Genomic DNA, 26,517 nt, shown 5'->3' on the forward strand with positions numbered 1-26,517 from the left:
TCTTAGCATCTTGAATGGATCTTTTTTTGCGGGGGAAGGGGAATAAGTTCCCCTTTTGAAGTCCCCATTTTGAAGTTTCTGGAATAAGGAACTTCACCTCAGCTCCTTGTCTGTCTTCTCTTTCGCCATGAAGTTATATGAACCTCCTGCTCCCTTTTTCAGCTTTTCCCCCCTGAGACCAGCATGCTGAGTTGAATGGAGATTGTGCCTTATGGCCCAGTTAACTTTAGCCCAACAGCTGAAAGGCGATTGCATGACAAAGTCTGGATGATCGAATAATAGGACTGACCCAAAAGACAGCACGCTGAAGTCCGAATTAAGTTGGAATGATCAGGCACCGGACTGACCCCCCTGAGACTCAGTGGCAACTGGAGGGACCCCCTGCCGCTTGAGCATGGTCTTGGGGCAAGAAGCCTTGACCGCCCCCCACCCCAGTCATCTGATATGATCACCACTGATTAAATGGGAAGGCTGATCCCTGCGTGACACCCTGTCTGTATGAGGTCACTTCACTCTTCATAATACTGGACTCCCAGCGGAGTCCTGATTCCGACGCGAGGCTTGTATATTCAGAGAAAATATGTGGAGAGTTGTCTGTTTTACTTGTCTGGTCCCTTGGAGGTCCTGTTTAGACGGCATCAAATGACACTTTTCCAAGACTTGTTTTCATCTTTCCTTTTCCCTTGGCTTTAAAAACAAAAACAAACAGTTATTAAGCACCAAGCCTGTGTTCCGTGTCCAGCCCCGAGTTAGGCTCCGCCCCCTCACTCTGTGCACCTCCACGTAGCGCCCTCTTCGCTGGTGAAAGGCACTGTCTCATTAATTCCTGCCAGTCATGAACTCCTGAAGACACAGTCCAGATCTGAATCAGGCGAGGTCAGGTATGGCGAGGAGTGACAGACGCCAGAGGATCTGCACCCAGAACAAGATGGCAGTGTTGTCTTCAGGCTCCTGTAAATCGAGTGCCTGGGAGGCCTGTCGGGATGCACTCGGGCTCCTTCCGTCCCCACCTCACTCTCCTCGGGGTGGGTCACACGGTCCAAGGTGTCAGCGGCGGGCCTGAGGGCTCAAGACTTCGCCTGTAAATCCACCAGCACGTTTCACTACACCCTGCCTCGGAACTTCCGGTCTCTCCACCCACTCTGCCTGCTCTCAGGGCCAGCGAAGATAACCAAACACAACTGACTCTCTAAAGGGGAAAAGAAACTTCAAAATTCCCTGCTGGTCTCAAGTGGTACCAGGCTCCCAGCAGGGCTGAAACCATCCTGCATTCTCCTGTCTCCTCTTCTCCTTGACCAGCAGCCAGGAGGCAGAGACAGGGGACGGGGGGCCTCCTCTCCCAGGCCTGACTTAGTTAGTCCCTATCCTTCTAAATAGGCTTCATGGGCATCTCTCACCAAGCTCTGGGCTCAGCTCCACCCAGGCCCTAGGAAATAACCTCAAAATGCAACTCTGTGCTGAGAATGAAAAGGAAACACTACAGGGAGAGCCCAGTCTGAGCTTAGAAGCCAGCCATAATGGGAGAGAGGACCAAAGCAAACTTGCCTGAGAAAACTGGATTTCAAAATGCCTCATGACAAAAAAAAAAAAAAAAAAATCACATTGAACAACCCCAAACCCTCTGAAACACTGAATGCTATAGCCTTTCTTAGAGAAGGCAGGGCCTGCTGAGTCCCGCATACAGAGAGCTGTTGTGACTCTGGTGACCCCTTTTTCCCCTAGCCTTGCTTGGCCATGAAACCCATTCTCACTGTGGCATGTCCTTATATGGGACATGCTGCTCCAGTGGTATCTCGGGCATCCCCTCTAAGAGGGCCCGTGGAGACGGGAGTGGGGGCGGGGGTGGGCATGAACAAAGGTCCTCACAGCTGTCTTTCTGATTTCTTATTTCCGAGTCCTCGCCTGCTCTCCTTTGCCAATTTCTTAATTATAATGAGGCTGCTGCAGGCACCTGACACTGTGTATTTGGTTTCTTTGACCCACTGGCAGCACTACACTGGTCCGGAAATTCAGACCATCACCTGCTCTTGCTCTGGGTCCCGGGTTTTGCCCTGTTCTGCTTGGCAGACTTCTCTGTGTGGTCCTGACCTCCTGGAAGGGTGCTCTCCCCATGGGGTCCACCTCTGTGCCCCGCACTCCTCTGCCAGGCATGTTACTCCAACCTGCCCGTGGCCAGCACTTCCCATTCTGCATCTCACTCCTGAGTCACATGTGTTGCTCGGTTCCCTGGGGGCCTGCTGCTGTTTATCCCCTTTCCCGGTTGGCCCCCTGGCAACCCCCACTGCTTTTCTCGCTGGTGGGGGAACTCTTGTTCTCCAGGCCATTGCCATTTTGACGGAGCCCTGGTAGCAAGTCAGGTTAATTTTTGGAGTGTTTAAAATAATAATAATAATAATAAATCACCAGCTTTGAGGGTTTTTGTTTGTTTGTTTGTTTGTTTTTGTAAAAAGTGGGTTGCCTTCTTGGCACACATAGTTTCTCAAAGGCCAGACAAAGAAAAGCTTCTAATTTGGGCTGCACCACGAGAACACTCCAAGGGAACTGAACTTGGTGCTGAAGTACCCAGTTCCCGTCTGGAGTTAGCCTTCACCGTCGGTGGAAATCTGTGCGGCTGGTGGGTTAGGATGGACCAGGTTCCTACCGAACAAGGACAAGCACTTGGTTTTCACAAGCGTCCTGTAAAGGTGTCACTATGGGAATGTGACTGGCATTCGGACCAGTCAGAGTCAAGATTAGGCAGCGGTATGTTGACTGGGCCCTGTGGGAGCTGTTGGTTTCTGTGTGGTTTGCGGAGGGGAGGGGCCTGCTTCCCCACGGAGGTGGTGAGAGGTGAACCAGAGATGAGCAAGCTCCACCAGAATTCTGTTAAGACGTTTCAGTGAGAGTCTTTGGGGTTTGTTGTTGTTGATTTTTGGTCTTGGCACGAGGTCCCTCCTGAATGATGCAGCGCATTCCTGGAAAGATGGGGGCCTGCTGCCAAGCTGAGACATGAAGAACCTGGAAAGTGAGCCCACATGCACTGATGTAATGGAAGGGCTTGTGGTGTGAGCCCAGCGTGGGGACCTGCGTTCAAGATGCCCAGGGCACCCTCGCTCCTTCCCATGCTCTCCCCGTAGGTCCATCCATGCATTGGTCACCTACTGGCCCCTCAGCCCCTGTGTCGAATCCTTCCTCCATACAGCTTCCTGGGTCCTACGTTAAACCCACCCTCCAAAATATTTCAGTGGCTGCTCCTCCCATCCATGGCTGTGTAACAGACCACCCCAAAACACGGTAGCTTCAAACAACAACTTACGGTCTCCTGCTCTTCTGTGGATTGCCTGAGTGTCCTCGCCCAGGTGTCTCACATGGTTGCACTAAGACATTGGCTGGGACTGGAGCCATCTGAATACTTCACAGGCCAGACATCCAAGATGGTCAGTCACCTGGCCAGTTTTTTAAAGCTGGTTTCAACTCAGCAGGAGCTGTTGACAGAGGCACCTCCATGCAGTCTCTGCAGAGCCTCTCCCAGCATGGTGGTTGGGCTCCAAGAGGGAGCTCCCATGTTCCGAGAAGCCCAGACAAAACCCCAGAATCACTTCTGTCACGTTCTATTGGTCAAGCAAGGCTCAGATTCCGGGGGACCGGGCTGAGGGTCCACCTCATGATGGGAGAGGCAAGGGCACCCTGCAGGAGAGCATGTGAGATGGAAGAGAGGGCCAAGACCATCTTTGCACACTGCCGCCAGCTTCACCTTCCCACAGGCTAAAACTTCAGCATCCGAGCAAAGTCACAAGGAAGGTCCTTGGGGGACCAAAGGGGACAAATCAAACAGGTCTCCATCCAAAATGAAAATAGCTTTGTTAGTCCTAATGGGAGAAAAATAGAGACTTAACACATAGATTTCAAAGTTGTTGGGTAGAAAATGCCAAGAAGAAATTGGTGCTGCTTTTCAGCCGCTGAAACATTACCTTCTGTACTCCTTTGAGAAGCACGAAGCTGAGGCAGCTTGCCGATTTCCATCCTTTCCACGTGCTCGACGTGCTCCGAGAACCCAGCTTCCACGCATGTGCAGGGCCTCCTTTTGTGTCGTCACTGTCCTTGCATGGATGGGGAAACGGAGGCTCCGAGAGTCCCTGCTTTCCCACGTTGTTGGCAGAGTTGGGGCTGGCCTTGCTTCGTTCTGGGCAGGACGCTGATTGTGGAGCTGGCCTTAGTCTCCCCCACCAGCCCTCTCATCTCAGAAATACTAGGCAGGCTTTTCTGTGCTCCCTGCCCCATCTCATCTGTGCTTCCTCCTGGAACTCGCCCCTCCTCACACACCTTCTTCATCTTTTGGTTCACATCCATCCTTCCAGACACAGCCTGGCTCTCCTGACCTCACTCTCCCCCCGAGTGGCCCAGAGTGGGCAAGTCTTCTTTATGGCCCTTCCTGCATTATGGTGTCACATGCTTGTGCCTCTCATTAATCCATAAACTCTTCAGGGTCTTTCCCTCTGCTACAAATGTGAATTATTAGCAAATGTTAACTTGGCCTTGACAACTCAGTTCTGTCACCTCGCCTCTTATTTAGGACCCGTAATTCCAGTATTCTAGCAGGATTCACACTGCTACCATTCTCTCAACAGAGCTCTTGAAGAAAAATAGTTGGCTCTTAAGGCAGGACTGAAATTGTGCCAGTGGGTTTGATATATGAGGTCTGTCTAGAAAAAGTCCAGCCAGTGTGGATGGAACAGGAATGGTTTGCGTGACACAAATGCAACCTGGCAGCCAAGCAGGGTAGACTGGAACGCACATGCATGAACAATGACAACTTCACTGGACTAGTCAGTGGGGGTGGTAGATGCCCTTGAGTGAGCATGTGTACTGTGTGGCTGTCACATTCAAAATGACTGAGTAGAGCAACGAATCCACATCAGATTTTGCACTAAGCATGAACATTCCTCCACAGAACTATTCAGATGATTCAGAAGGCTGCAGCTGTGGGCAACTGGTGATTGTCAGCTTCATCACGACAACACTCCCTCTCATGCATCACATTTCATGCAGAGTTTTTTGGTGAAACATCAAGTCATCCAGGTGACTCAGTGCTCCCACAGCTCAGATTTGGTGCCCTGTAACTTCTGGCTTTTCCCCAGACTAAAATCACCTTTGAAAGGAGAGAGATTTCAGACCATCAGTGAGATTCAGGACAATATAATGGGGTAGCTGATGGCAAATGGAACTGTGTGAGGTTCCAAGGTACCTACTTTGAAGGGGACTGAGGCATCCTTGTCCTATGTACAATGTTTCTTATATCTTGTATCTTCGTCGATAAAGGTCTCTTTTTTATAGTACATGGCTGGATACTTTCTAGACAGATCTCATGAATTAAAAAGTAAAAATTATTGTGTTAATAAATAATTTTTTAGCTGTCACATGTGCTAGGTAGATACATACTTAAAATCAAAGAAAAAATTATATGCTGTCTTAGTCACTTTTTTTGAATCTGTGCTCCCTGGATGGGAACTTGTTCCAGGGTGGTGTCAGATCAAGGTCAGCCATGAAAATGTTGGAGCTGAGGTTAGGCACCAACCCGTAAAGGAGAAGAAATAGTCCTTTCCAGCCAACTTGCTCTTCCTGCATTCTGAATGCAGTATCTTTGACATGGCTTGTCCACCCCGTCTTCCCCAAAGTGAGAGCAGAGCTCCCAAGAAGTGGATCTGAAAATGATACTGAATGGGTGGAACAAAGTTGGACAGGTTTGTTTTTACTGCACCGTGAAATACATAGGACCTGTGAAAATGTGGATGCTTCATTCACAACCTGCTTGCCAGCCTTGTGCGCTGACCTTCAAATTCCTCCGTGGTTCTTTGTAATTGTCCGTGTCTGTACTTCCTAACACAGCCATAAACGTGGTTTACTTTTTATTGCAGAGCATCTTCGAGGCTATTAAAGCAATGGCTTTCATTAATTTAAACACTTGGTGAGCTTTCAGTGGGGTTTAGGCAGCTACATTGCCCAAACTATCTGACCACAATCCCCATCTCTTTGCCTTCCCTGCAGAAAGCTCTTCAGTAGAATGATGCACTGCAGCCTCAGGGAGCGGGAACGGGGTGGTTTGTATCTCCAACAAAGTGGACACAAGCCCAGCATAGCAGTCTGGCTCAGTGAATAAAGCTTGGGAGCAAATACTTGTTTGGAGTCATTCCTCAGTTATGCAAACTTACCTGCTAACTGATTTAGGGCACTTTTTAAAACATCTCTCTGAGGCTTGGTTTTTTCATTGACAGAAGAAATGACCATGAATCTTACAGAGCTGTGATAACTCACAAGTTAACATGTGTAAAGAGCCTTGCATAGAATCCTGGCTATAGTTCACTGAGTGACTAGAAGTATACTAATTAAATTAGATATGTTAGTAAGGCAGACAAAGAAATTACATGGCTGGCGGTTGTTTATGAAGCCAGCCATGTAATTAGGAGAAACCCTTGGTCTAAAATTTTTATATTTATAATACATTTTGTGATTATGATTGAGTTAATATTTTTAGTATAAAACTGATTAAAGCAGGGGTATGTCTCATTGTCTTTGTATTTACCTGACCACAAGTAGTTAGTAAATGTTTATTACAATTAACTGAAAACTTTTATGTCCAAATGGATTTGTCTGTCTGTACCTAGTGCAATGACCTGTTCTCTTGGTTATTAGATGACAGAGAGTTAGTGCATTTTTTAAATAACCACATACAACTGATTCTCATTATTTGGGGTAGTCAAATTCTGTAAATTCACCACAAACATGGACTTAGCAAATACTGAGCCATTGGTCCTAGAGAAAATGCAGGGTTCGGTTCCCACAGGCCTCTGATCACAGCCTTTTCGACAACAGATCTGTGCATAACCCTGCTTTATGCGTTTTGTCTAAGGGCGTCTTATTTAATGTATATTGTTAATTCATTAGCATTGAACTCACAGCCCACAGCGCTACACCCAAATGAAGCTCACCTAACATGCAAACAGTATTTTCTCTGTGAGACGCATCACACCTCTGTACTTAGGAACACTGGACAGTCCTGTAGCACTGTGCTTGGGGGCAGTTATAAATATAAATCGCACAAAGTGCAAAAAAAAAGTGGCCCCGAGCAGACCACCCAAAGGACACTTGTTTACAGTACGACAGCTGGAACAAGAAGGCCGAGTGTTGCCTCAATCAACGTCATCGGGCACCTCAAATCTGCAACTGACTGTAAAAGCACTCCAAGTATTGACTGTAAGGTTTACAAATAAATTTTAGCAAGTAGGTGAATTCCCAAATGTGGATCCTGCAAAAGACGAGGATCACCTGTACCCTTGTTTTGTCAATTAAATGTCCTAGTATACAGTGAGTTTCTATTTTCTAGTAAGGAAGCTACATCCCCCAGCCACTGAATCATTGCTGCAGCTGGGTGTCAATCACTGAGGAGCCTCAAGTCTTGTAACCAGAGAGGGTGGCTGGGATGACAGGCCGTCCCCAAGTGAGCTGCCTAGGTGGCCTTGCTTCTCTGTGTGCATTTACTTGTCCCTGCTCACAGCTCGCCCTAGAAGCCGTGTCAGGGTGTTACTCTGGGAACTCAGGATTTAGAAGCCCTTGCCAAAAAAAAAAAAAAATGAACAAGTTGTTCTTTTTCAGCTGTCAGTGGTCGGGGGGCGGGGGAGGGGGTTGGGCCAGCTGCCCAGGAAGGAAAGGAAGGGGGCAGCAATTAACCACCAGGCCAACCCGAATTAGGCCTCCCAGAGAAAATTACTGTTCTCGGAGCAGAGTTTCTCCTCCAAGGTCCCTGTCCTCCATTTGCCGGTTGCCTCTGGAGACTGCACTGTGAACATTCCCTGCACAGGTTACGGAGTGCACAGCAAGGCCCCCGTGGGCCACACGTGGGTATCCTGCCTGCCCTTGGGCTGGCAGCGACAGAGTTCCCAGGTGACAGCCGGGAGGCCCCAGCTGCAGTGAGCAGCAGTCAGCCCCAGAACGCCCTCTGAGTGGGGCCGGGGAGAGGGAGGGGGCGGTTGATGGGTTTGAAGATGGGAGCCAGCAGCCAACTGTAGCAATAGTTTTACACACTTCAACTGTGTAGCTTTCTTTGTTTTTCCTTTTAGGGTTCTTTTCCCCAGGCAGTGATATTTGGGAGGTGATATTTGGGGAGTTATACTGCAACACTTGGGGATTTAAGCAACCATGAGCTAATGACAGTAACTCTAGTTGTCAAAGATTCATCAAAGTTCACAGTTACTGGAGACCACAGCCAGGCCCTGTTCTAACCACTTCACGCATCTTTGCTCATTTAAACTTTTCCCTTCCCCTCCGGCTGCCCTCCCAGGCCAGCACTGTGATTACACCTACTTTGCAGATAAGGAAACTGAGGCATTGAGCATTAAACAGCAAGCCCACAGTCACGTGGCTAGTAGGCAGTGGACCCAAGCCTCCAACACAGGCAGTCTGTCCCCCAGCCCTACAGGTATTGAATGAGAGTGAAGCACCTTCAACTTAACACCTGGTTTTAGGATTGAAGGGCAGCACCTACACGAGCTCCCAGTGGAGCTCCACACCCCCTGCCTCTGGGGACAGAAAGATGCCTCTGGCAGCCCTCGTTCCTCAAGGAATTAGTATTGGGAGGGGTGGAACTGGCCAGGAAATAGAAAAAAGCAAGCGCCACAGAAGGGTCTGAGGTGCTCTGTGGGGCTGGGTGTGGGACCGAGTGCTGGCTGGAGCCAGGAGGTGGGGCGGGTTGTGGGGGAGTCAGAGATGAATGCAAAAGGTGTCATTGAAGGGATGGCATGGGGATGGGCCCAGAAAGTGTCCCTCATAATCATTCCAACCCCCCTTGAATCCTCTGCAGCCAAGGTTAGCCTGGGCAAGGGCTTGTAGTTATGCAGCCTTAGAATCCCATTTCTCCTGGGTGAGGGCCTTTCCCACCTGCTGGCCCCTCAGACCCTCTTCTCTTGCCAGTTCCCACCTCGTGGGAACCCCAGAGTGTGAGAAATTGGCCTTCCAGATGTTTCACTGTGAACCTGGACTTCATGGTGAGCTTCGACCTGTGCACCCACCCCTGGCCTCAGCCTCAACACACACATTTTGAAATCGCTCTAACCCAGTCCTGAGGGTGGTGGGGCTTCCTGCCCTCGCCTTCCTGTGAGTAAAAGGGGGAAACAGTCAACGATGAAACATTTGGTGATGAAAACACACTCAGATAGTCTTTAAATTTAGGCTTACATTTAAATTCTTTGTGGTTCGCCTGCAGACTCTTCCCCTTTTTCTTGACGCTTTGGTTCAGTTGTTTTAAGCAACGTGATTCCAACCACAGAGTCTGCCTTGACACTTTCCAGCGCCTGAGACAAGTCGCTGTGGCTGTGACCCGTGAGAGGCATCCTGGCCCAGCCCCTGGAAGCACGGTTGTGTGGTGTGAAGGTCCTGTGTGGTGCAGGGCCCCCTGCCTCCTCTCTGTCCTGGGGCCCCTAGAGAGCCCTCAGTGGGGACACGACACTGTCTTTGTGGGGAGTGGGGCTGTGTTCCTCGTTTTCTCTATGGACCCCATCTCTGCTGCCCACTCCCTGCCCCTCAATAGACAGAAAGCCCAGTTCTTCCACTCCCCAGAGAAATTAGCAAATGGTTGTAATAAAGTCGTAATAGATCCTGTGGCTCTTTAAGGCCACGAGTTTACAGGCAATCTGTGCTAGCATTCCAGTATGATTTATTCTTCAACTTCTCTGCTACCCTGCGGCAGGGGGAAAGAGGGTATTAACAACCTGTCATGCAAAAAATTTGACACTGCTATAAAAATAATCCTTCACCATGCTTTTTTCTTCACTGGCCTCCTGCTGTTAAAGTAAATGAGTAACATTTTAAAGTATCCATTCTTTAGCATCAAAATACTACCCTTAATTTGATTTTCTCTCCCTGCTTTTGTCTGCATGTGAGTAGAATAAAACTAGCTAAAAATAATGGTGATAATGCTCCGCATAGCAGTCCTCCAGCAGGTGCCAAGAAAGGCACAGATCCTGTGAAAACGGGCAGACCAGCCCTGCCTGGGGCACGAGGGAGGACACACGGGGCGATGCGGGCAGCATCTTTCTGTTGTGTTTCCCTTACGTTCAGAGTAGCCGACTTACCTCTCAATACCTCACCCACTCGTGTACTCGTATTCACCTTTCATTTTGTGTCAAGTTATTGTATTATATTCCTTTATATATGCATAGGAGACTCTGGTTATTTGTTGTGGCATAGGATGGAGAGGATGCTTTTCTCTGCAACAAACAGAAAATGCAAATCAAACTGAAAAATCCAAAGGCAGTTGGCTTCGGGCTAGGGTTGGTCCAACCACTCCACAGTGCCACCACGGGCGGGCCTCATGTTTTTCCTTCTGCTGGCTCCGTCTCTGCAGTGGTGACTGCCTTAAACCAAGAGTGGCTCCCTACATGGCCCCAAGGTGTCTGGCAGCAGCTTTGGGGGATCAAAGAATCTCAGAAAAAGGATTTGTCTGAACATTCTCTGGAAGGTCTTACTCGGGTCACGTGCCTCTTACTGGAGCCAGGAAGATACGGTACACTGATTGGCCTAGCCTAGGTAGCATGATCCATTATCTATAGTTGTAGGTAGAGTCAGTTTTGGAAAGGGAAGGGGAGGGTGGGTGGTGATGCTAGAGAAGCAGCTGGCAGATGTCTAGTACATAGGGCTTCTCAGTTCCCAAAGAGCAGAAGAAATATATAGGGTTTTTTTGTGTATGGGGGGTGTTTCAATTGATAAATATTGGTCCTAGGAATGCGTTATCAGAATCAGGGCTCTCTATATTTTTCTACCAATTCCTTGGTCTCCCTCTCATTTTCCTAAACACAGAAGAAAAGAGTTTGTTGGAAGCAAGGTCTGATCTGGGAGCTCCTTCCTGCTGTCCCCAAATCTGAAACAGGAGGGAAGGGGGCCAGCACAGAGGTGCAGGCATTATCACCCATTCAACAAAACATAATTCAAGAAAATAAGTTTTATCCCTTGCAACAGTGTTCAGAGAGAAACTGCATTAGAAAGAAAGAAGGAACTCCTACCTTTCGTGACAGCATGGATGGAACTGGAAAGTATTATGTGAAGTGAAATGAGCCAGGCAGTGGAAGACAAATACCATATGATCTCACCTATAGTAGGAACCTAACGAACAAATGAGCAAAATAGCACCAGAGGTACAGAAACAAGGAACAGACTAACGTCGACGGGGGTGGGGTAGGGGGTTGATAAGCGAGGGAAGAAGGGGAAGGGCCCAGTTAAACAACAAGTGTCAATGGCACATGGACAACAGGGCGGGGACTGACTGTGGGGTAAAGGGGGAGCAGGGCAGGGGAGAGCCATGGGGGAAAATCGGGACTATTGTAATAAAACAACAATAAAAAATAAAAATTGCAAAATGTTAAAAAAACTGCATTAATGAAACTGAAGTGTAATAAGAAATATTCCTATTTACTGTGTTAATTGCCCATAATTTGGACTTTTCTAGGCACAGTGCCATTGCTCCTCCTCCCCCCATGGCACATCCTTGCTCAAATTTTGTGGGGGGTTTTTTAGTAAACATAAAAGAGTGTATAAATGACCTGTGCCCTTCTTTCTTCAGCGGGCAGTTTGCAGTCGTGAAGAAATGCCGCGAGAAAAGCACCGGTCTGCAGTATGCCGCCAAATTCATCAAGAAACGGAGGACAAAATCCAGCCGCCGGGGCGTGAGCCGCGAGGACATCGAGCGGGAGGTCAGCATCCTGAAGGAGATCCAGCACCCCAACGTCATCACCCTGCACGAGGTGTACGAGAACAAGACGGACGTCATCCTGATTTTGGAACTGTGAGTGCTGTCGTCTGCGAGGCTGGGGAGGGGCTGGGCGGGGGCGGGGGCGGGATGAAGGTGGGTTAGCGAAGAGGCCAGCCCCCGGCGCCTGGGCAGGAGCTGACCCTGCTTTGCCAAGTTCAAGAACTAAGATGTGTTGCCTGCCCTGAGGCCTCGCTGCAGTTGTCTGGAGTCATTTCAAAGACCACTCATGTGTTCGCGTCTGATTTGCAGGAGGCTCCCTCCATCTTAGAGTTCTTCTCTTATTTTGAGGTCATCTGTTTTCTGAGTTTTATGTTCAGCTTTTAAGCATATGTCCTTCTCTACTCCCTTCTCTGTTCTCTTTCTTCCTCTCTTCTCCTCTTGTCTCTCCCTCCTCCCTCATCTTACACACACACACACACACACACACACACACCCCATTTTCAGCTGTTGAAACTGTCAGTGCTCGTTATGTGAGAGGCTAAATTGGACCAGAATCATTCAGAGGTGATTATGAAACTTGTTTTTAAAGCAATGTGCTTGGTGTCTGAGGCACACCCTGCCCTTCGGATGTTATTGTGGGAAGCTGATGGTCGCGTGTTGTTCTGTGACGATCACCCTGTCCCCTGCGGCTGTCTGAGTACCCCGCTCTTTGTGACCAGTCCAGCAGCACAGGCTGGCGGGAGAGGAGAGGAAGCTGTCCTGGAGTGACTGCCTGGGAATGTCTCTGGGCTGTTTGGAGGGAGGAGAGGCATCAGTGCCCTGGGGGCGGAGGCACGGAGGAAACTGGTGACAACACGGCCTGGGTGGTTCTCAGCGACAACAGGCCCCCTCACTTCCTGAGAGCCTCTAGAATCCAGATGTTCTCCACCGGCCCACCAGCTCCCCTTGTCTGCACGTCACGTCACGTAGGGTCAGAGGTGATTTTTGAGATGAGAGGAGGTGGAAGTGAGGGAGGGTAACAGAGGATCCAGCTGACCCCTTGATACCACATTGCAGGGATTCTGGGCACCCACAGCTTCTTGTCTTACCGCCGGAGTTTGGATGCATTGCTTTCTGTGTCTGCAACAACCTTCTTAACTGTAAATTGGGGTTGATAGTACCCACCTCAAAAGGGTCTTGAGGAGATAAGAATTTAAAAATACCTAGTATGGCATCTGGCTCGTGAATATGTTTAATACATATTTACTTTCTTCATTTCTTTTTTTTAAGATTTATTTATTTATTTATTTATTTATTTATTTATTTATTTATTTATTTATAGAGAGGGAAGGGAGGGAGAAGGAGAGAGAGAAAAACATCAATGTGCAGTTGCTGGGGGCCGTCGCCTGTAACCCAGGCATGTACCCTGGCTGGGAATCAAACCTGCGATACTTTGGTTTGCAGCCCGCGCTCAGTCCACTGAGCTATGCCAGCCAAGGGCCCCTTTCTTCATTTCTTTAAGCCAGGAAGTTCTCCCCCTCTGCACTGGTGACTTTGCAGGGGGCGGGGATAATTACTTCTTCAGGAGGCCATCCTATACATTGGAGGATGTCGAGCAGCATCTCTGGTAGCGTTTTTCCCTCCAGCTCTGACAACAAAAACTGTCTCCGAACATTGCCATGTGTCTCTTGAGGGCAAAATAGCCCCTCCTCCCCAACTGTGGCCTTAAAGTAAGAGCAAGACTTCAGGAGCACAGAGGATTTGGGGGACTGCTCCAGGTACGGCAGAGAAAAGGGAGGAATCCACATATAATCCACACTGTGGCTTTATGTGGCCACTGGGGAACTGGACAGAACCAAGATCAAAATCGGGGTGAGTCCCTTACCATCTCTAAGCCTAGATTTCCTCGCCCCAGGCTGTTGGCAAAGAAACATTGCAGGTCACAACCGTTCTGCCTTTTCAGAGAACTATTAGTTGTGCCTCGTGACTCAAGACTGTCACCTACCCTCTTTCCATGCCAAACCGTGCACACGATGCCCATGAGTCACTGCCCTCCGCGCTCCCACGTGCAGGTGTGCACCTGTGGACCAACTCCGTTCCAGGGATATTTTCCATTAGGTCCATTTGTCCTATACGTAAATTGGTGACGTACAATTATCTTTCCAATTTGATTTTTTTAAAGATTTTATTTATTTATTTTTAGAGAAAGGGGAAAGGAGGGAGAAAGAGAGAGAAACATCAGTGTGTGGTTACCTCTCACACGCCCCCAACTGGGTACCTGGACTGCAACCCAGGCATGTGCCCTCACTGGGAATCGAACCATTGACCCTTTGGTTCTCAGCCCTTGACTCCCTTGTAGTGATCCCTGTATGCTCACTCCCACCCCCACCCTAGGCAAACACTGAGCTACTCTCCATCATTTGTCCTTTGGGAAATGTCACATAAGTCAATTTATACAGTATACAGTCTTTTGAGACTGGCTTTGTTCTCTCTGCATAATGCTTTTGAGATTGGTACATGAGTTCTGTTTCACTGCATGATGTTCGTGTATCCATTCACCCACTGAAGAGCATTTGGGTTGTTTCTCGCTGGGCGACCATTAATAAAGCTGCTGTACCCTGGCTGGTGTGGCTCAGTGGCATGAGTGCCAGCCTGCTTCCCAGCCAGGACACAGGCCTGGGTTGTGAGCCAGGTCCCCAGTAGGGGGCACGTGAGAGGCAACCACACATTGATGTTTCCCTCTCTTTCTTCCTCCCCTCCCTTTTGTCAAAAATTAAACAAAATAAAATCCTTAGAAAATTTTTTTAAAAATAAAACTGCTATAAACAATCACATGGGCTTGTATGAATCCAAGTTTTCATTGCCTTGGGGTAAATCCCTGTGAGTGGGACTGCTGGGTTGTGTGGTAAGAGTGTGTGTAACCGTGTAAGACACAGCCAAACTGTTCTCTGGAGTGGCTGCCCATTTCTCAGGCCTTCCAGCCAAAAATGAGCATTCCAGTTCCTTCACCAGCACTCGGTATTATCAGTACTTGTTTTTTATTGTAACCTTCCTAGCAGGTGCATCCTGGCTCCCAGCATTACCTAGTTCATTGTGCAGTGATCTTGAACGAAAGTTGAGCAGCTGTTAGAAGGGGCAGGAGAGGCCTTAGGCAGTGGCCCCTTCCCTGCAGGAAGATTATGTGCTCTCTTGAGGGTGGTTACACTTATTTCAAAGGTGTGTTAACCTAGGTGCATAAAAGCAATGGACAGGACTTGCTTAAGGTAAAGATAAACCTTTTACTAAAGAAGTTATGTGTCTGCCATGACCAGTGTAGCTCAGTTGGTTGGGTATCATCCCGCAAAGTGAAAGGTCTCCAGTTCAATTCCCGGTCAGGGCACATTCCTCAGCTGCAGGCCAATCCCTGGTCAGGGTGCATTCAAGAAGCAACCAATTGATGTTTCTCTCACAACTGATGTTTCTCTCCCTCCCTTCCTTTCTCTCTAAGAATAAATAAAGAAAAAAAATTTTTAAAAGAGAAGAAGAAGTTACGGGTCTGGGACATGACTACCCACCATGACCTGCCTAATTAGGAACTTATTTTCGGATTGCCCTGTGATGTTTGTTTTTCACAGAACCCATTTCCACCCACAGTTCCAAGTTCTAACGGCTTTAAGGGAAGATTTAGTCATCGGTGCATATTCCGTCTGCTCTTTTCTTTCTTAATAATGCCGGGATACAGTTGTGGTTAACGAGAGAATAAAATGTAGAATCACCCTATGACGTATAGTGGTCATTTGTCCGATCTGTTTTTCTGATTTACTGCTCGGGGATGAACCTCATGGCAAGTACAGCTCCCTGGTGCTCACGAATGCAGCTCGTGCCCTCGTTGGAGACTTGTGCCCGTCCCCACCGCTCTCACCTCGGAACTCCAGGCCCACCCTCACCGCTGAGACAGAGACCCCAATTGACCTGTCTGCTCACTTTTTCATGAACTGCCCCCCGCATCCTGGGGGAGGTACAGAAATGGTATCTTTTCTGCCCTTTGTACGGAAACTATTTGGTGTCTGCCTTAAAGGCAGTCAATCAAACCTAGTTCAGGATCTGCCCTTTCAAATTTGTGTAAGCCCTGACAGTAGTTTAAAAGAACGACCACGCCCCCCTTGCTTCCCTGGGCAACAATGCCTTCACAGCAGGTCTGCTGTCTGGAGCGCGGCAGAGCGGAGACACGAAGGAGGCCCACAGGATGGCTCACATCACGGCCTCAGGGCCTGCACCTCCCATTGTTCCCGAAGTCATGCCGACACAAAACCGCTCCTCACCGCGTCCTAGCTCACCCACGCATTGTCCCACAGCACGGCGCTTCAAAACTTTGATCTTCGGTGCTGAAGTCATTTCATAACTGGCCCTGTTACCTGGTGAAAAGTGAAGCAAAACTCTCAGAACTCAAAACTTGGTTCCGAGTTTTGAGTTCTAATCAGAGACACTGGCTTCCGAAACTCTATTTCTTTACCTTGCTGCCCAGAAACAACCAAGTATGTCAGGCTGTGGATAGTGATGTGTTTTTCCATCAAGCTTCCCTCTCTCTGGCATGGTTTAGATCTAAATGTGTTGAGGAGCCATATAGGTGATGTGAATGAGTGAGGTTGCTCTGTGCAAAGACCCACTGCCAGGCAGGCAGCAGGGAATGGTGCGGACTGGGGCTACCTGGAGCCCTCAGGCCCCACTTCAAAGAGCCACCAATCCATTGATTGTTGCTGTGTGGGACTTTGGATTCATTGGTTGCCAGATCTTGCCGGGGTTTTTTTTTTTCCCAAGAAAACTCTGTAATCTAGGTTTTTAATGTTGGAAATTAGTTCACAGTATTCATGGGCAGACAAAATAAAACCTATGTAAAGGGCATATGTGGACCGTACAGACCTCCAGATTCTAGCCTGCAAAAGGAATCTGTGTGTGTGTGTGTGTGTGTGTGTGTGTGTTTGTATATATAAGCAATAAGTATTAGTTGCTCACAAGTGTAGGAGAAACAACATGGGATGAATTCAGTCAGACAGCCCCAAAGGGCTAGTAATTATGCTAGAAGGGCAGGATACACACTGAGCATTCCAGAATGATTTTTCAGATGTGCAGTATGATTTCAAATAGTGGTTCTCAAACTTTCGAGTGCATTAGAATCACTTGAAAGGCTTGTTAAAATACACATTATCAATTGCCTATACTTTCAGTTTCTGATTCAGTGGGTCTAGGGTGGTGCCCACAAATTTGTATTTTAACCAAATTCCCAGCCAATGTTGCTGGTCTCCCCCACTCCTGCAAAAATGCTATATGGAAGTCCTAACTCTCTTTACCTCAAAATATGGCCTTATTTGGAAATAGGATTGTTGCAGAGGTAATTTGTTAAGATGAGGTCATCCTGGAGTCACGTGGCCCCTAATCCGTCTGACTGCTGCTCTGTCGGAAGAAGGGAGGCCTTGTGAGGACAGACCCGGGAGAATGCCGTTCAGAGATGGAAGCTTGGAGTGAGACTTCCTCTGAGCCCTCAGGAGCCCTTAGTCCCTCAGGAGGGACTAAGACCGCCAACACCTTGACTTAGGACTTCTGGCCTCTAGAACTACAAGAAAACAACTTTCTGTTGTTACAGCAGCCCTAGCAAACCAATACAGAAACACTAGTAGAATCTGAAATTCTGTAACCTAGTTTAAAATAAAATGCATAATCATGGCAGTTCCATCAGGCAACTGAGAAATGATGTGATGTGTCAATCTGGCTCCCTGCAGAAGGCCGGGCAGAGGAGGACTGGCGAGGGGTGGGTGGTTCTGCGTCTCCCCAAAGGCAGGAGTGGACGTCACCCCCACTCAGCCTGCTGGCTCCAGACAGCTCTGAACCGCCCATCTGAAAGGTTACCCTGTTAAGATTTAAAGTAACAATCCTAGAATTGCCATGTAAGTATTGGCACAGTGGATTGTTTCAAAGAAATCTAGGCATTTTGAGTTCTCCAGCCATAACATTTTTTTCTTTATTTGTTCTGCTTAGAATTTAAAGCAGATTAACCCTTTGTGGGTAGCATGCATGTATTTGCTCTCTGTTTCCAGGAAATTCAGTTTAATTAGTGAAATAGGCTGTGGTTGTAGCCAAGTACAAGGGCATGGAATGAATGAATAATGCATTCTTTTGTTTGTTTGTTTTGTTTTACCTACAAAGTAAAATTTTTATTGTGGTAAAAAAGACACAACATAAAATTGACCACCTTATTTATTTTTAAATGTCCAGGACAGTGGCATTAGTTATAGGCACCTCGTGCAACAGATGTCCAGAACTTTTCCAACTTGCAAAACTGAAATCCTACACCTGAGGAACAACAGCTCCCCTTCTGAGCTCTCTTTTTGACTTCGAGTTAATAATTTGTAGAATTCAGTTTGTCCGTGGCAAACGACTGCCGAGTCGTAGTGCAACCTTTGTGCAGCGTTAGACCACTGTGTGCAAGATCGTGAAGTTGGCTCACTCTCTCTGTCGTGACCAAACCAAGATGCAAACTAGTAAGAATGTGAGTTTTTCATTCTCTGTCCACACAGTAGATGTATGTGGATGAATTCACGCTGCACTGTCAGCACATCCAGAATTGCTAGAGCCTTTCAAGAGGCAAATGCAGTGATTGAAGGGATGGTTTATAAGTGACAGAGTTGAGTAAGCTGAATGCAGGCACAGGTACTTAAGTGATGCTGGTAAATGAGGGGAACCTGATGCCTGAGCCCCACCTCCACTGTCCTCTGCTCCTCTCCCGGTCCTCACAAGGCACCAAAGCACGCTCAGATTTCTTAAATGTTTTTTTTTTTCTTGCTGCTACATTTGTTCTCTCCTCCCTGAGCTCCAGCCAGCTCTTTTGACTTTTTGAACTTTTGTTTTTATTCACAGAGGTAATTTCAAGAACTGTTCTGGGTTACACTTTTGGCATCTGGCCCCTCAGATAGCTACAATTCGTCAAGAACAGAGATCTGAAAGTGCATTTGGCAACAGTCTCAGCCTTTCACAACAGAACTAAACCACATAAAATAGGTGATTTTCCATCCAGGCATTCTCTTGAGAAACAGAACCCTCTATGTACGCCTTCCCCCACACTCCGAAGTTCTTGCCAGTTCTCTTGTAAAGTATTTCCTTAATGTTTATTGAATGGGCATTTTTGCTCCTTTAGGTGGATTATTCGATGCCCGATGGTTTTAGAAAAATTGGGACAATGCACATCATCCAAGCAAACCACACGTGGTATCTGAGCTCATAGTCTGTAGTTTTCATTATATAGTCATAATTTAATACTTGGCTTAATGTTCTCTGCACTGTATACATAGGTTATAAATAGAAAGTATTTTTGCTTGTTTCCAAGAAAGCTCTATAACCATTAAGGTTTGGTCAACTGGGGTAACATTACTGGCTGCCAGGCCCCCTCAGGGACCTCCATGGCTCTGGTCATGGCTATTCTTAGGCCCCTCCCCAGGGACCACAGACTCTGTCATGTGACTCTCTGGTGTAGTCGAAATCCCTAAGACCTGTTCACACTTCCTCTTGGAAACTCTCAGCCAGGTCACAAATCTTCTCTGTCTTCCTGTCTTGGCCAACCACTCCTCTAACCAGTGCTTTGAGAAGAGGTCTCAGGAGGGAACTCTGTGGAACTGTGGCTTCAATGGGCCCCTCCAACATTCCAGCTTCCCCTCTTGCTTTGCTCCTCTCCATGCTGGCCCCAGTCTCTTCTCTGCGTGGTGGAGGCTCTCCCAGTCACAGGCTGCCTGCCCCACTCGGCTGCCTCTCCACACCCAGAGCCAGGTACCTCCCAGGCTGAGCACTGCTGGTTTGGTGGCCCACGCTTAGCCCACACCTCCATGCTGGCCACATGGTCCCATATCTAGGCACTGCTGCCTTCAGAATTCTGGGGTTGAGGTCAGCTTTGGATACAGGAAGCTGGGGAGACTTCCCCCACAGCTGGTGCTCCAGAAAGGAGACCAGAATGCAGGTCATGGGTAGGAGGATTCCCTCACCAGGCCAGTGTCCAGGGCAGGTCAATAACAATCTCTTCTGACCGTCCTTGAGCCCCTCAAAGCCCCCCTTCTGCCTCGTGTCACCACTGCAAAACGTTGTTGAAAAAGCAAATGGAAATACCTCCAAAACACAACCTTCTATTGCTTTTTTGTGTTAATTTGTATTTCCAAGTACCTGAGCATTACCTCACCATCTTAGCTTTAACCACCTTTTTCCATGTGTGTAAGGTATTTTCCATGTGACCACAGTTACTACCATGCCGCCGAGGAATCTCAGGCTCTAGCAGGACAACACTACGTCTGTGCTCGTGCTGTCCTGAAATGTGAGTTTCTTCCCGGGCTCTACACGAATGCAGCTCCTAGTCACAGCTATGGTGCAGCATTAGCGCTGCTGTCATAATGAAATCAGGTATAAGTGAGACATAGGCTAAGGGACCTGGTCTTCCCCAGGTGACAGAGTGTCAGTAACTTCTTCCCCCCGATATATGATAGGGAAATCCAAGTAGACTTGGCTGTTTCAGAAACATAGGGTGGAACATTCACTTCTTGTCAGGCACTTCAGTTCCATGTGAGTTTCGCAGACGGCCTCCAGCGAGAAGTTGTAGGTAAAGGACAGGACAGCCTTTCCTTGGGGAAGAAAGGGGAGCTGCACTTCATTTGGCTCTCGGGCCAGTGCTGCGGGGCCCCTCCCTTACATCGGCTCATTCAGTCCTTGGGCGCAGCAGTCTGGATCCAGAAGGCTCTGCCCACCCCATCCTGCTGTAAGGGTCAGGGTTTCTAGTTCTCAGACGGTAGCTTTTTGGAGAGGGAATTTTGTTGTTGTTGTTTGAATCCTAAAATTCTGCTGAGCCCATATTCTAAGTTGTCAACTTTTCGGGGGGGACAGGAGGGGTGAGTTTATAAACAAAAAAGACCACCTTCGGGTAGGGAGGGCGTTCCTAGCCTGCCCCACTCACTCCCCTCCTCACCTAGGGCTGCCAGTCACCTTGACCTCCGCCTCCTGGGGCAGTGCTTCTCATGTTCCTGTGGTTCTGGAGCTGCGTTTGTCCTCCTCAGTTTCCAGGCAGCGACCCAGTAGCTTTTGAAAGGCAAGCTGGACTTCGAGGTCCTTTCTGATTCTCTCTCCAGAGCTGCTTTTTCAGCAGCCATGTTGTTCTTGCTCCTTATTTCTTAGCATTTCCATGAAGCTATGAGGTGGCTGAGAATGCCCGAGTGTCCTGTGGTAATGGAGTCCAGGATGGCTTGGTGAGGGCTCTGGTTACAGCTGCATGTGCATATTTGCCCACTTAACATGCTTCTTTGAGGGCAAAACTGTGTCCTATTTTGGCACCCACAACACTTCAGACTGTGCCCAGCCCACTGAATGTGTGGACAGTCCAGACAGAGCGAGAAGAACAAGACAGTGTAGTGTGATGGAAGTGTCTCATGTGGCTCAAGAGCCAGGGAGTTCTTTGTGATGAGCTAATGTGCTCCCAGGGCTTTAGATGGTAACTCTTGACTAAGTGTCCTAGAGGGTAACGAATGATACCCTGAACACTGGAGTAAGAAAACAAGTGGCAGCATCCTAGGACTAGTGATAGCAAGGTGCTGCCACCACCCTTAGACCTGTAGGGTAGGAAGGGGAGTGGCTTGGGGAACCCGGAAAGGGTAACTTCATGGAGAGAACCACCTAACCTGGGTTGAGCCCTCAGTAGGGGGACTTGGCAAGTTTGACAGCAAGGAGGTGGGACTGACCTCAGTCTCCTTCCTTGCTGGTGCCGCCTGTTGCCAGACCAAGCTAGAAGCCAGTTGACAGGGAACTTATTTATTCAGTCTCTATGGGCAGCCTCCCTGGACCCAGAACTGGATGGAGAAGGGTGGGGCATGGATCTAGAGAGGCAAATGGAATACCTCATCCTGACCCATGTGGCTCAGTTGGTTAGGCACGGCCCTGAAAAGTGAAAGGTTGCCAGTTCAATTCCCAGTCAGGGGTCAGGGCATGTGTGGGTTCAGTCCCCAGAGGCAACCAGTCAATATTTCCTTCCCTCTCTTTCTTGCTTTCTTCCCCCTCTCTAAAAATAAATAATTTAAAAAAAAATACCTCCAGTCCCTTGTCCTTTTGACATTCAACCCAGACGCCGTGGCTATGTAGTTGGAATCCCAACGTCCTGGTGCCCCACATGAACTCTTTCCAGGACTGAAGAACATAGTTTGTCACTAGATGGTTAGGATCTTTTTTATCTCATGCTCTTTTTTCTCAAAGGTCATATGCCCATCACAGATTCTTAAAAGGGAATACATTTTTTAAGCACCACACCTTTGTTTTCCTCATTTTTCACTTCTTTAAAAATGTCATTGGAACGAGGAAGTGCAGACGTTGTCCAAGACTAGGAGCCTTGGTTCTTTTGCAGGTGGGAGCTCTCTCCTTCCGGGGCAACTTGCCCAGCAGGAAAGCTGAGTTCATCCTCCTCTTCCAGCCGTGGGCACTGCGTCCCTCTCTGAAGGGCTAGCAGTTGTCTCGGTGCTCTTGGGCATCCATGTGTCTAATGCACACTATAGGAGTAGATCACTTTAAGTTACCTTTTAATCTTCTGCTTGCCACTGAAAGGATTCTGCTGAAGCTTCCTAATTTGCAAAATTCCTTAATGTATGCACAACTCAACTAATTATCACCTCCTAATATATTGGTATCCTGACAGCTCTATCTCTTGGTCTTTCTCTGGAGCCCCACAGTTGCTTCTCCACTTGCCTGTTCAACATCTCTACCCACGTGGATCTCTCCCAGGTACCTCAAACTTATTATGTCCTGAACTGAATTCCCAATCGCCCCTCCCCTGCCTGATTCTCCCTTCTCCTTCTCTAGCTTGATTTGTGGCACCACCATCTTCCTGGTGGCCCACACTGGAAGCCGTGGCAAGACCCTTGCCTCTTCCTCCTCGCCTGACTCCCCGCTGTGCCACTCAGCCAGTCTGTCATTAGGTCCTATGGGTTCTGCCTCTGAAGGAATTCCTGAGTCTCTCTCTTTATTATCATTCTCATATTTTTCCCCGGTCCAGGATCTCATTAACTCCTCCCTGAATGATAATAACATCCTCTAGTTTCTCTCCAGTCCAACTCACCCCCAGATTTATTACAAAATAGCCACTTCTCTTGCTGAAATATCTCTGATGAATAATCATGTGAAAAGAGTCTCAATATCATTCATCATTAGCTATCGCTACAAATCAAAGCCATAATGAGATCACTTCACATCCACTAGGATGGTCCTAATAAAAAAAGAGGAGCAGTATTAAGTTTTGGTGGGGATTTTGGAGAAATTGGAACATTTCTCCAGAACATTACACTGCAATGTAATTACTGTAATGTAATATAAAATGGATCAGCTGCTGTGGAAAACAGTTTGGCCATTCCTCAAAATATTCACCATAGAGTTACCATATGACTCAGCATTTCCACTCATTAAACTATGCCCCAGAGAAATGGAAATATATGTCCACACAAAAACTTATACGAGAAGTTTATAGCAGCATTTTTCACACTAGCCAAAAAGTGGGAACAACCCAAATGTCCACCAACAAAATGTTGTATAGCCACACAACGGACTGTTACTGGCAAAAAAAAAAAAAAAAGAATGAGGCATTAATACACACTTCAACATGGATGAACCTTAAAAACATTATGCTAAGTGAAAGAAGCCAGTCTCAAAAGACCACACGTCCTATAATCTGGTTTATATGAAATGTCCAGAACGGACAACCCCGCAGAGACAGGAAGTAGATTAGCAGCCCCAGGGCAGGCAGGGTGGTGGTGGTGCATAATGGGGAGTGGCTACTAACGGGCACGAGGTTTCCTTTGGGGACGGTGAAAATATTCTAAAACTAAACTGTGGTGATAGTTGCACAACTCTGTGAATATACTAAAAACTGTTGAATTGCATACTTTAAATGAGTCAGTTATATGGTATGTGAGTTACATCTTAATAAAGCTTTGGAGAGCATTTCTGGTGGCCCTCCTGCCTACAGAATGAGGCCCACAATCCGTGGAGTGGTGGTGGGCCTTTGAACCCATGTCTAGCTCCTTCCTTATATTCAGCCACTTCTCCTCTCTGCCCCTCATGCTCAACCCACAGAGAATCATCTTGACCAGAATTTGCCATGTTCTTAGGCACCCCCAACCCATTGTTTATGCTGCACCCTCCGCCTGACATGCCATACCTTGTCTGCCTAGAGAATTGCTACTCATTTGCCATAGCCCAGCTCTCACAGATTTAACTGCTTTCTTCTGTGTATTTTTGTCACCTTTTAGAAATGTGTTCATTATAGCATGTTTCTCTCTCGCATCGGTGTTTCTCTCCCTCACTTTCTCCCTCCCTTCCATTCTCTCTAAAAATAAATAGAATCTTAAATTTTTTTTAAAAATCCGGTCTCATCTCCATCTTTCTTAGAGGCCTCTGGTGAGGGTGGCTCCTGCTCTTGGCCTCCTCTTCCAGTTCCAGAGTGTCCTCCCCTCCTTTTCCCTTCCTCCTAGGAAGTGCTCGGCTCCATGGCCCCTCTCTGCCCTATTCCGCATATTCTGCCAGTGCCCAAAGGGGAAACTGAAGTGGTCCCAGAGCCTCAGCACCTGCTGAGTGAATGCCTACTCTCTCACCTTTCCATCTCTTCCTCCCCCAGCCTTTCTTAAATTCATCCGAAACTCAAGGGAAGGACCACTCTGCTCTATGCCTCTTTTAAATTACAGGCTCCACAGTTCAGGGGTAGCCAAAGAATGGGCAACACCATCCTTCAGGTTGGCTGGTACCCCTATGTGTTGGGCCAGGGGTCTTTCATCCAGGATTTCCTGGTTCTTAACAACAACCAGCAGCCTTTATCTGAGCCATTTGAGCACGGGGGAATAAAGCCGGTCAGCAGTGGGAGGGGTGGGTTCCTGTGCTTCCCCAGATAATAGCCTCCCCTTGTTTCCACCTAGACAAGACAGATTGAGTTAGGAATAAACCTGCATCTTTGGCTGTCCCTGCTTGGTTTACTTCCCACGGCCTTTGTTCTAGCACCAGTTATAATGACCCAGGCTGGAGAGATGTCTGGCTGCCCTGGCTTTTCCGTGTGCCCCACTTTTGATTGGCCTAGTTATTTCTGTGGGTCTCCAAAACTTGAACTGAAGCCTTAAAAGTAAAAAGAGGCTTAGCGTATGCTGTGGCCAGTCTTGCTGTTAGGTTTCTTCTTTCCCTGTGTATGAGGACCTTCTTTCGTTCAAGAGCTCCACGTGGGCTGATAGGAAGGCGGAACTACAGTCTGTCCCTCAGCCCCTTCTTCACCTGCACACACTCGCCCACCCGTTGCCTCTAACAGTGCTGTCTTCCCTTTTGCCACATCACGCCGTGCTCATTGCACATGGTCATTTGTTCAGAGCACTGGAGTAAGTGGGTGAGGCCATTTGGGGCTGGAGGGGACCACCTTCAAGGTCCAGCCAGGCACTTCTGAGCCTCGTACAGACACTTAAGGGCCAGGGCTCCTGTACTTCTGCACACCGGTACCCCATTTTTGGTAACCCAGTTGGCAGGCTGAGCCACTGAACTTCAGGGCACCATACCCAGAAGGCCATGTGTGGTCTCTCTAGTGAGCTTGCTGTCTGAACCAGCCCAGCCAAGAATTGCTCCACTTCTGGGCCCACCTATACCCAGCATTCCTGCATTTTCTGGCCTCCCAAAACTTCCCAGAAAGAAGACAGACTTTACGGTCAGCCTCTTGCAACACCTTCCTAGTCAGTGTGGCATTTCTTAAGCATTCTCCAGACTCCACATCTTTATTAAAATGAAGGGCCCAAGCCTGTCTGTAGTCCTGACTAATGTGGTACCCACTTCGTGCCCCAGGTTTGAAATCCACCTGCATTCCTAACACAGGTAGCTGAGGATCTACTCTGCCCCTGGGTCCCTTTCTAGCATACTAGCACCTGCTTTTTTCCCATCTGAATTAGTTTATAATTTCTCCAGGAGTGGATACTTTTGGCTCTTCCTCTCTTCCCTTCTTTTCCTCTTCCCCACCTCATTAGAGTTCCCCATTAGAACAGAGGCCTGGGTGACTCCTGATCCATGCTTCTCAGCACTCTACCCCAGAAACCTCAGGGTCTCCGAGCATCCATGGTTGGCTGCCTTTCTTGCGCCCTATCATGTCTTTCTAAGGGCAGCCTTTGGTCTCCTGGAATTTTGCGGGAAACACAATGAGCCGTTGCTTTGCAAAGGTTGTCATTCTTGCTGTCTTACACTTTTCTCCTGTTTCCCTTCCTGAATTGATGGACTCCATTGCTTTTGTTTCTGGGAGGTTTCTGGAAGATATTTTTAAGAGAGAGAGGGGAAGGGAGGAAGAAAAATGGGAGAAAAGCATCAATGTGAGAGAGAAACGTTGACTGGCCACCTCTCACATGAGCCCCGACTGGAAACCGAACCCACAACCCAGGCATGTGCCCTGACCAGTCACTCCTGACTTTCAATCAAACCAGTGACTCCTGGCTTTGTGGAAAAACATCCAACCAACTGAGTCTCGTCGGCCAGGGCTCTCGAATCCTTAAGCTGATTTTATCCATTGGAATATTTTTATGTTACCTCCCCCATCCATTTCTCTTTCCCATGCCCCCCCCCTCTCTATCCCATACAGAAACAAATGCAAGTGGAGAATCAGAAAATGAGCAAATGCCTAAAGGTGGGGGTGGGAGGGCTGCTGCTCACATTAATCCGTTGTAGGTGTGATGACCACCTACACAAGACATCACGTAGGCGTGACCTGTCACCGAACTGCCTGAGCAGCAGGCCTTGATCACCCAAAAAAACAACCATCAGGGTTTTCT

The 26,517-nt window shown here is 48.1% G+C and overlaps 1 protein-coding gene across 5 annotated transcripts in view; it reads left to right on the plus strand.

Moving 5' to 3' along the window:
* DAPK1 (death associated protein kinase 1) overlaps positions 1–26,517 on the plus strand; it is a 178,410-nt gene that overhangs the window by 84,311 nt on the left and 67,582 nt on the right. For all 5 annotated transcript variants that reach the window (XM_045840294.1, XM_045840297.1, XM_045840293.1 and 2 more), the window contains exon 3: positions 11,588–11,809. In XM_045840294.1, the coding sequence (XP_045696250.1) occupies positions 11,588–11,809 (222 nt within the window). The remainder of the gene's footprint in view (positions 1–11,587; positions 11,810–26,517) is intronic.

The sequence above is a fragment of the Phyllostomus hastatus genome, unplaced genomic scaffold, assembly GCF_019186645.2.
Source record: "Phyllostomus hastatus isolate PE091 unplaced genomic scaffold, TTU_PhHast_1.1 phas_contig_34, whole genome shotgun sequence".
In the NCBI taxonomy this organism is placed as follows: Eukaryota; Metazoa; Chordata; class Mammalia; order Chiroptera; family Phyllostomidae; genus Phyllostomus; species Phyllostomus hastatus.